This window comes from Egretta garzetta, unplaced genomic scaffold, assembly GCF_000687185.1.
Source record: "Egretta garzetta isolate BGI_Z169 unplaced genomic scaffold, ASM68718v1 scaffold163, whole genome shotgun sequence".
In the NCBI taxonomy this organism is placed as follows: Eukaryota; Metazoa; Chordata; class Aves; order Pelecaniformes; family Ardeidae; genus Egretta; species Egretta garzetta.
The window spans coordinates 3,543,323-3,554,246 of NW_009259308.1; the positions used below are offsets into that span (position 1 = coordinate 3,543,323).

Here is a 10,924-nt window from a genome sequence, read left to right on the forward strand (position 1 = left end):
ACACAGCAATGACACGGGCAGGACCCTTTCAGTTGCCCAAACTACATCCAGCTCTTAAATTTTTTAGAGTTTGGTCATCTTAAAGGGCTATTACAATAAACTGCCCCCCCCATTCTTCATTGCTCTGTTCTTCATATAGGTAAAACAGAGCAGAAACACCTCTGAAGGAAGCTCATATCCAAAAGCAGGCATGCAAGGTATGTGCATATGGAGAACACAGGGCATGGTGTTCTCCTGGCCTCCCAGAACTCCTGTCCTGACCACATATGGCAACCATGGCAAACGACAACGAGGTGGAGAATGAGGAGAGGGAGATATTAATTAGAAAACAAATGAGGAGGTCTCTAAGGTTGTTATCTGTCCCTTCAGATGTATCATCAGGGACGTGGGTTGCCTTGTGGAAAGTGGGAGGGAATGTGTGTCTTTGAACGGTGGTAACTGAGCTGCGATACCTCCCCTTCCCTTCACTGAGGTGATGTGCTGGGAACGTGTTACACTTCCAGCATGACAGGAAGTTTGGGGAACTGTAAAATGGAATTGTAGGTAGAAAAGAATTGCTGAATCTCCTGGGGGAGGCCAGCCTCAGGTAGCAGAGTTGTTCCTGTCCCTGTCGCTGGGCGCTGGTAAAAGCCCTGTGCTCTCCTGGGGTTCGGTCCTTTCCTGTGAACGCATAAACCAGAGTTCCCCCTCATCTGCTTGGGTTTCACTTAACTCACCTTCCAGAAAAGGGAGATGTTCTGCTGTTGAGAGTCCACATCCTGCTGTCGGTACCAGATGTCCGGGAGCCCGGTTGGCGCTGGCGTGGAAGGAAAAGGTGAGCAACATTACTGTTGTATTTCTCAAGCAAACAAACAAGGCATTGGGTAGGCAAAGGATGTAAAAATCCTGAGGCAATTAAAATTTTAGATTTAAAATGCCCCTGAAATGATGCAATATGCAATGGCCTGTATTTGCTGTTGCAGCTGCCGTTCAGCTGCGTTGATGACTGCCCGCATGATGGTTCTCATCAGGAGAACAAGCCATAAACCCAAGAGAGGATTTTGCTCTGCTGGTGATTTATCCTGCACTCGGTAATTGGGATGGCTCCCAAGGAAGCCTACGCATAAAGTGACAGTATTAGCTCTCATCCTTGCATAAAAGTTGAGGCTAGTTAAGGTCCTTGGCTTCATCAATCCTAAAACAACGGAGAGCTTCAGGTGATAGGTTTTGTAGGATCTGCAGGATTTCACTGTCTGGCTCATGGCAATAAATGTCTTTCTTTAGCTGGGCAGGACCTTGTCAGAGGTAGCTTAAAACCCCCATTGTCTCCATGATTCTCCTTATAGTCACAGGGTGACTGGAAACCCTTGATGTTTTGAATAAGCCTTCCAAAATAACACTAAAGCAAACTTCCGGCTGCAGAAACTGGTGAACAATGTGCTCCAAGAGTTCAGGACTAGATAAAGACATAAAAAGAAAGCTAAGATAACAAAGTTTGGTTCCGTGAGGTCCCTCACCAAAATAAATCCATCAAATTCAAATAATAAATGCTACTAATAGCCCAAGCAGCGGGCAGCCGTTGGACAATCCCAGCTAGAATGGGGCTGCCTGCTGTTTTCTAAATTCAAAGACAGAAAAAGTCCTCAGTCCCAGCAATGTTAAGAGCTATTTGTCCTGTATTCACTGCAAATAGTAACTGGAATAGAAACAAGAAGCAGGACGGACAGAAGAAATAAAACCAGAAGCACGCTCACTGTGAGCAAGGGAGGAATGGGCAAGCTCAAAGCAGGAAAAAATAAAATATGGGATTGCATCTGTTGGACTCCAGCCCGGGTCTTAAAGTTCATTTTGCATGTGAACCACACAAATTAGCTGGGGGAAAAAAAAGGTCGCTTATGAGCAGTGCTTGCATAAAGCAAGTTTTGTGGCAGGTCAGAGAAATAGGAAAAAGCTTAGCTCATTGAAAAGGTATACTTCTGAATTTGTGAAAGGCCAAAGTCATGTATAGAACTTCAGCTCTTTCGAAGAAGGGCAACCATGATGTACTTGGAGCTTCTTGCCTGCAATGTCCCCTTGCTGTTGCCTAATCTGAGGACAGAAAATTCTCCTTGATTAGCTGAAAAGATTCTCAGTTTATGGCATCAGCTGGGTAATGGGGTGATGACCACAAATGCCGTAGCAAGCCAAGGTGCGTGGAGAAGGTTGAGAAAACTGTTGAGAGGAAGGTGGGGGAGGGAAGGAAATGTTCACACCTTCTGCATCAATCAATGCTTCTTACAGAAACTGATGCTGTCAGTAGTGGTAAATAGCATGAGTAATAATGGCCCTAGCCTGAAGAGCTTATAGTAATTCACAAAAAAAGCGCAACGGAAGCCAAGTGGGAGATGAAAGGAGGGGATGCCAAAGCAGCCGACACATCTTTGTTGAAACACAGACTTCTGAGAAGATTTCTTCTCTCATAAGAACTGAAAGTTTTGCAGCATGTGAGTTCGTGCAGCTCGGGGTGAAGTCAGGCATGCAGGTATGTGAGCCCGCAGCCAACCCAAGGCAGCCGATATTAGAGCTGGCAGGATTACCCCCAGGTTGGTGCTGTGTGTCCCTGGAGTCTCTGTGCCGTCCTCTGGAGCAGAAACACTTTTTGCTCACCTAATTCCTGGTGGGATATCTCTCTCATGAAGGCCTGGCCAGGTTCTGCTCTGCTGAAGCTACCCAGGTCTCCAGTGACTCCACGGCACGGTGGAGGAGGCTATCTGGGGAGGCTCCAAATGAAATAACTTCTCTACTTGGGAAAAGGTGTCTTGGCAAAATTAAACTGTTCTGTTGAAACCTGCGCCAGCATCAGCAGAACTGAGAGAGTCCGGGCAGTTTCCTGGCGAAGTGACCCAACTTCTCAGCAAATTGTTGGGCAAGCTCAAGGACCTGGAGCTGGTCACCCAAACTGTGGTTCGTCAGCACCAGAGGGTGACATAGCAGCCATCCTGACCTGAGTAGGGGGTTGTTGCAGGAATTCAGTAAAATGCCTAGATATGAACCAATACAGCATATTTTTTGTTCCCCAGCTAAGCTGCACAACTGTCTCTGCCTTTTCCAGATGTGCCACTATGGCTCTGGGCAACACAGAGAAAATTCCTCCAACCTTCAACAACATCAAATGAAAATATCCTTCAGACCTTCTCAGTGAACTCTTGAAATTCCTGTTTTGCAAGAAACTTCAACAGCCTCATTTTTTGTTCATTAAAAACCCAATTCTGTTACAGAAGTTACTTCCCTGTTGGGTCTCTAGTTGGACCTACGGAGGCTCTGCAAACCAACCAGCAAAAACCCAGCAGCATTTTGACTTTCATTAGCTGAAGTCTCCACTTGTATGCGAAGGTTAGACGCAGGCTTAGTGCAGGAGATGCCATCTTGTGTTACCTGCTTCTGGAGTCTGGGTTTGGTACGTGCTCCAGTTGCTCCACAGTCCTCGCTCAGGGTGGATTTTACAGCTGACCTGAAACTCATAGGTTGTATGAGGCTCCAGACCATAGAGACTGCATTTCTCACTGTTCAAGCTTTCAACCTTTAATGAAGATAAAGGACATATAATGTTAAACTCACAAGGAAATAAAGGTTGAAGGCAGTGACAGGCTGAACTACTAATGCCCAAAGGAAGCCCAGCCAGCCAAAGCATGTCTTCAAAAAAAAAAAAAAACCAATGGGAAAACCCCTGCTCTGAGGCAACTTTAATAACTCAAAGAACAATGCAATGAATCATCAGGCTCGCAGTTCTGCATCAGAAAAATCCCTCATTGAATTACGTGAAGAAAACAAATTTTCTGTTCACGTTTTACTTGACTTCAAGCAATACATTTATTTTTACCACTGAAAATAAAAGCAAGGACTTCCAATCGACATTAGTGAAAGTGAAAATGGTTGGAAATTGCACGCCTGAGCTACAATGAGCAGATGCAACTGTATTCCAATAAAGTGGTGGGTCAAACGTAACCTCTGGTTCTTCAGTGTGTCATACAGACACTTGATGTGAGAGGAACTATTTGTGCACATGCATTTTTTTACAGGATCAGTGTTTTACCTTCATTCAGTTTTAGACCAATGATAATTTTTGACCAGGAGGCAATAGTTTTTCTTAAATACAGTGTTAAAGAGCAGAGAAAGGCAAATTTGGACAAAGTGGTTCTAGTAAGAATTAATGATATTAAAGCAACTTCCAAGGATCATAACTTCCTTCATTCAGAAGGGGATTACCATGCTCCAGGAGTCCCTGGTAAGTGGACGGTATCTCAGCCTGCAGTGCTGTGCTTGTGCTTCACCATGCCAAAAAAAGGTGCAGCTGGTCGCAGAAGAATTTTCAAATTCCACTAAAAAGTTGGGAGGATGTGGTTTCACTAGCAGCAAAAACAGAAAGAAGCAAACAGCGCTCAGATACGCAGCACAGCTCGGAATGGGGGGTTACGTGGAAAGTAGAATGACTGGTTTAGACTGGAGGGATGCTTTTTCTGAGAGGTTCAAACAAGAAAGTGCTCAAAATATTTTCACATCTTTCTAAAGAGCTGGGACTAGCTGAAAGGCAGTAACTACTGTGTTTACCTATGTCTATTAACATGAAGACGAGCGGCTGTGAAAAAACACTTCCTAGCTCATTGGAGGCAGCAACCACAACGGTGTAAGTAGAGTCAAAATTCAACTTGCTTAGAGCCAGCGAGCCAAACTCCTTATTCAGACTTTCTTCTGAGATACAGAATACATCCGTCTCATTTGATAGCCTGGAACAGGAGGAAAACTGGTTAATACTTTCCTGTATGCTGTGAAAGCTAAACCCAGGGTGCTGTGGGGCATGGCTCACAACTTTTAATTCTCAATCCGTCATTCATCCCATTGCCTTGGGTAACTCATTTAGTTTCTCTGTGTGTTTTCTTCCACCTGAATCGGAGATGATTGAGTATCATGTTGCTTCAGGCTGACCTTTTGTATTTTGTAATATACTTAACTTACTAGCAAGCACTGCTAGATCTCTACGTTACAACACTTGCAGGACTCATTATCCACACTTCCCTACCCTTCTGTAAATTGCCTCTATATTCTCCTTCTGCTTGGAGAGCAGTGACAGGTTTCTATGAGCTACTAAGAAAGTTGTTGCTCCCTTGGCCAACAGAAGCAGGTGAAGAAGAAGGTGGTGATGAAAAGGAGTGAGCCTCACAGGGTAAGGAGATGGGTAACATGCAGTACCTTGGAAATAAATGGGGAGTGGTTTGGCCTACCCAGTGGTTTGCAAAGGGCAAAAATAATTCATTCTACCCAGATGTTTGCTTGAATAGAGTTTTTTTTTTTTAATAAGGTTCCTCGTATGCACTGTGATTCCTGAAACCCAAAGGTCTCCTAACATGCTCTAGGGAACCTTTGCTCCTTCCCCACCATTTGCTGCAGAATTCTCCACACTCTTTTTCAGGGAAGGCTCAGCCAAACCAGAGAAAACAAAAATACAGGTTGGGTCTAAAATGAGAAGCAAAAATAACACATTTCCAAGCAAGGTCCCTCTCTGTCTCCTTAGCCAAATTCCAAGACAGTGAGCAGCTCCGATCACAGGTTTTCTGCTAACCACAGACTCGCTAAATAGAGGAGGTCCACCACAGGAAAGCAGCAGGTTTGAGCAGCAATTTTCAGACCACTTCCCCTACTGACCTTCCATTTCCAAAGGGAGCCACGTCTTGGCATGCCCTCTTTACCTGCTGAAGCCAGAAGGAGCCAAACTGCTGCCGCACAGCACACACCAATGTGAACAGAGAAGGGGTTTTAACTCCTGCGGCTGGCTTCTGTGATCATGGCAACCTTGGATTGACTCACTCATAAACCACCTTTTTGTGTGCTTTGAGAAGGGAAATTCTGCAATAAGCGGTGTAAAAATAGTAAGCCCCCTCTAAGATTCAATTATAGGTATTAAAGAACCTGCATCCCCGCGTTACTTACTGTATTACATATGTAGTGTTGATGTGCGTGAGCCTGCCTTTATCCCAGGTGCAGGTGGGATGGCCATCTGTCCCATATTGGATACATGACACATTTCTTGGCTCATCTGGAGGATCTTAAACAGATATTCGTATCAGAGTCTTCCTTAAAGATGTTGATAGGAGACATTTTAAGAAATACTACGTTTGTGTTGATTTTAATTTTTTTTTTAGAGATTTTATGGACAAGTAAGTGCAAAATATTCATGCTGATAATGTTTATACGTGAAAATAGCTGAGCCTATGATCTCTGCAGCCTGTTGAGACCTCTGATGGTTGAGCAAAACCCCAGTGACTTTACAAGGGTGCCAGATGAATTCAGGTGCTTACCAGCTCTCTGGACTGGGCACCACAAGCTTTGCTTGAAGCCATCAACCATTATTCTTATTTAAAAAAAAAATAAATAAAAGCAGCACTGATACAGCAGGTGACTGCCGCCGCAGCAGCTGATCAGGCTAGAAGAGAATCTAAAGTTTCCTTAGAATTTTTCTTGCAAGTTCCCTGTGTCCTGGAGAGACTGATGGGCATCAGGGGTAGAATGGGAAGGAGTATGATTTTTGCTTTGAGCAGGCAGTTTTATTTAGCATGTCTCCGTTTATCAATAGTGGAGTTGCCCAGTCCCATCCAGGAACATCTGAAATACAAAGAGCCACTAAAAGACAGCACCTTTTCTGGAAAAGGCTACCCGCTGCTAGTTTCTAACACATGTCTCAAAGGTACCATAGGAAATGTTTAAGAACAAGGAATAATTAAATTCTCCTTACTTCCAGATTCTATATCAATTCCACAAATGAGTTTTTTCTTGTATTCACAAACTATTTTGCACGTAAACATGTGTTTGCCATAGGTACGGACTTGAAACTTGGTGCTTACTGAACTGCTGTAATTGCTAATTAGTTTAGAGCTGTTAAAGAAAATAGCTATCCTGCACTGCTTAGTGTATTCCAGGGGTTTCAGCTGGCATGAGAGCATGATACTGGTTCCAGGCTGGACGTGAGAAGCAGTGTTAGCAGTCATATTCCCTTTGTCACATATTTCTGCAGCACCACGGAGAAGTTTGCCGGCAGTGACGTTCCCATTGCTGCATGCTTCTGCAACAGAATGGGAAAACAAACCTTTAATGTGGATACGTCGCTTATCTTGTACAACATGCTGCGTGCGGGGAAGAGAGTCTCCCCAAATTTATGATGGAGGAATTCCTGCCTCCGTGTGGTAACTCATGGGATATTGCTGTGCCCAGTCTTCACTGATCTGATTAACCGGGATCAGAAACCAAGGGCTAGCTGCCAGGCATCATACAAAAAAAGCACAGCCCCAGGCAAAATCGATCAGAACTCTTTTTTAAGGAAATATCTGCGTTCCAGTAAAGCGTTGGCAGGCATGTCTGTACTGAAGAGACAAGCACTGTTTTCTCTGGCTCCTACAGACCTCCCCTTGCTTGTTACTGTCTTTTCAACGTGGCACAGGACGCAGATGTGCAAGAGCATGCACTTGCTGGCAGACTCCAGGGCACTCATGCTGGGGGCAAACAAGCTGAGCAGTGGCAGAAGATAAGGGAAAATGCCGGCACACCGTTTCTCCTTGCTTCTGAGTTCTGGAAGTCTTCGTGGAAGCTAACAAGAGATGCTTTCTCATGTAACCAACAGCTCCACCTCGAACTAAACCAAATAACCTCCCTGCATAACTTACTAGCAACTACTTGCGATATACTACATACACAAACGAAACAGGCTCGTGGTGCCAATTATGCATAAACATAAGCACATGCCCGCAGCCTGCCCGGACTGTCGAGGACAGGGTACATTGCCGTGGAGAGCTGGAGGACTCTAGAGGAGAGTAGCAGCAGATCAAGGAGTTCTTAAGGAAATTACAGTATAAACCTAATCAAGCATCATTTTTTGCTCTCTCTAATAAGAAAGACATTTGCTCATATACCACACAGAAACTGGAAAAAAAAAGCCTAATTAGCCTGAGTGCTTCTTTTAAGTGATAATTGCTATGTAGGAGGGGAAAAAAAAACCATCTTACCTGCTGTGAAGTGCACCAACAACCAAATTGCTGCAGGCACAATCCATGCAAATAGCATTTTGCTCCCTATAGAGAAACGAATACTTTTTACCAGTTCCTAAAAAGTGAGAAAATAATTTGCAGATATTTGTATTTTACTATTTTACAACTTCAGAAAATCCAGAATGCTTGTTCCACGAGACCTTTCTAATTAACATACTCTGCTAACGCTTCTAAGTTGTGACTCTCGAGACCCTATCGTAAGCAGCCACTGATCTTTTGATGGTTCTCCCTAGAGACAGGCACAAGAGCTAGGGGAATGGCAGAATTATAGGTACTTTAAAACTCCGTGCTTTAAAAACAGACAACTCTGTGCTTTAGAAAAAATAAATATTTGCTCCCTTTTCCCCCCAAAGACCCCCTGCAAGCCCAGAACCAAAACTCTTACTGTGAAGGACAACAAGAACAAACCACTGGTACTCCTCATGCTGTTTCTCCCCAAGATACAGTTTGCATGCCACGCTCCAGCACAGCCCATGCTCTCCCGAAATCCTGCACCCTCTTGGATGGAGCAGCCCCATTTAGGTACCCCATGAGGACCCCTGTGTCCTCTTCAGCAGGTCTGTGCTCAGACTTTGTACAGATGACCCCAAATCCAAGTGAACTGAGCTCATCCCAGATAAATAACACAGTCTCAAGATTCCCGGACCTGAGCGTAGCTCATCATATTTTGGGTAAGACCTTGGGAGCTAGCAATCTTGCAATTTCTTTAGACTACTCTCCCAAAAGGAAAGGCATCCCACACAGCTCAGTTACGACTTCTCAACTCTACCCTAAGGGGCAAAGCTGCAGACACAGGCGGTAAGCACGCTGTTAATGACACAACGGAACAAACCGGCTTGGAATTGGTTGGAACTCCACTGGAACTGCTCAAAAATTCTGTGCAAATGCAAACCTATGTTTACCAGATAAACCCCATGCTCCAGTACGGGAAGTTATGAACAGAGACATTTCACACAAATTATTCAAGGTCAGCCTGAACGAAGCTCAGTATTTTCCCATACGTTTTGCACCCAGCGTTAACAACTATTGCCTTTTTTACCCTTCCCCCACAGAACTACAGGAGCAGCGAGAATGTACGAGCTACTTCAGAAGTGAATACACCACCAAGCACTTTCTGTAACTCCTGACCCGTCGTGGAGATGCAGCTATTTCAGTAATTTGATGCGATATTGGAAACAAACTGCTGCAAAGCGAAACTTTAAATCCTGACTGCATTTTGTTGCTGCCTTAGATGGAGGGGCACTTCCATGGGGACGCATTGCACAGTATAGTCTTTGCTACACGTATATTAATATAAAAACAACAAAAAAAGTTATTTCAGGTTGTTTGTATGTAACGTGATGGGATCCATTCCATGTTTTTTAAGTGAACCGATATCTGAGGTGAATGGGAAATACAGAAGATTTGCCAAAATGCAAATTAACACCTTGTTTTATTTAAATCCAGGTGTTCTTCAGATTGAAATGTTAAGCCTTGGTGCAGTGCCTCAGCTTTACACTAAGACACTTCATGCGGTGCCTTCCGTAGGTGATTAGTAACTGCAAGGATGAGCAATCACAGCACCAAGGTTCTTCAAGTAAATGCTCTGCCTTCCAATAAACTGAAATCGCCCAGTGACTGTGTAAACATCCTTCAGACAGCTTGCTTTCTGACAGCAAAACTGTACCCAAAATACTTGAGTCAATAGACAAAAATAGTCTCACTCCAAATAGTTTTAACCAGTGGTTTACTGAGGTAAGTGCTAGACAATTTATGCGGCAGTGGAGCATATGAACCGTGATCAGAGTAAAATATGAGAAAATAATGAGAAGTAGCCTTCCGCTTAGAGCAAAGATATATGGAGAACCTTTTTTTTTAAAAAGAAGACAAAAATCTCCAGACTCCACATCAATGAGGGAAAATAGTATTGCTGGGCATAGGTTAAAGAAAATATAAAAGACGTTGTCCTGGTAAGTACACAGTAGAGGAAGTACCTGAAGTGTTCACAGAGCGCGAGCTCATGCATGTTTATACATACTTATCTCTACGAAATTGCCGTTGAAACACAAGGGCTACAGACCGTACATTTAGTTTACCTATGGATTTGCCATAATGGCATTGGCTGTTTACAGCAGTCAACTCGAGTTCTTAAGTGAAGTCACTTGGAAAGCACAAAAGCTCTGTAGTTTGCTTTCAACCACCTTTTAATGCCCTTGCCCCCACTTCTCCCTAAAAAAGCTCCACACAAAGCAAAGTGGCTGTTCTAAGGGTGTTACACGGAACCCACAGGAACAAGCGACCAGTGCCGGTGGAAAGAGGAACACTTCTCACTGTTACATTTCGCCCAGGGAAGAAAAAAATGCTATCTGTACCCAAACTGTGCTGTTGCTTACATATCGCTAATAACACTAGCTGCATTTTTAGGGAAACTTCCCACCGTCGGCAGGCTGGCAGGCGCCGCTCCGGCTGCCTTGGCTGCCATGGGCCCAGCGAGGACGGCGGCACCCCATGCTCCTGGGCTGGGGAACCGCAGCTTTGGTGCCATCTCACCCAAGGTCAGCGACCCCTCACCAGAGCTACGGAGTGTGAGGTATTTAATAAGACCTCACCGTACGAAGGAAAGGAACAGCGTTATTTCTAGAGGACGGCCCTTCAGCGCTCGGCTCCCTGAGGAGGCTCTGTCCCAGGGCGCAGCAAGCATCCCGAGGTGGGCAGCATCCCAAGGCAGGGAGCAATCCCGAAGCAGGCAACGAGCATCCCAGGGCAGGCAGCATCCCAGGGCAGGCAGCGTCCCTAGGCAGGCAGCGTCCCGAGGCAGGCAGCGAGCATCCCGAAGCAGCAAGCACCCTGGGGCAGGGAACAATCCCAGGGCAGGCAGCATCCCGGGGCAGGCA

General features: G+C 44.9%; 1 protein-coding gene across 1 annotated transcript in view; it reads right to left on the reverse strand.

The window, feature by feature from the left end:
• The window catches only part of LOC104123868 (interleukin-12 receptor subunit beta-2), a 25,832-nt gene extending 17,402 nt beyond the window's left edge, over positions 1–8,430 (reverse strand). Inside the window, 7 exon segments of the mRNA XM_035891827.1 lie at positions 717–796; positions 3,394–3,538; positions 4,225–4,364; positions 4,567–4,742; positions 5,944–6,058; positions 6,746–7,072; positions 8,010–8,430. Coding sequence (XP_035747720.1) covers positions 717–796; positions 3,394–3,538; positions 4,225–4,364; positions 4,567–4,742; positions 5,944–6,058; positions 6,746–7,072; positions 8,010–8,067 — 1,041 coding nt within the window. The 5' untranslated portion in view covers positions 8,068–8,430.
• Between the last annotated feature and the right edge of the window lie 2,494 nt (positions 8,431–10,924).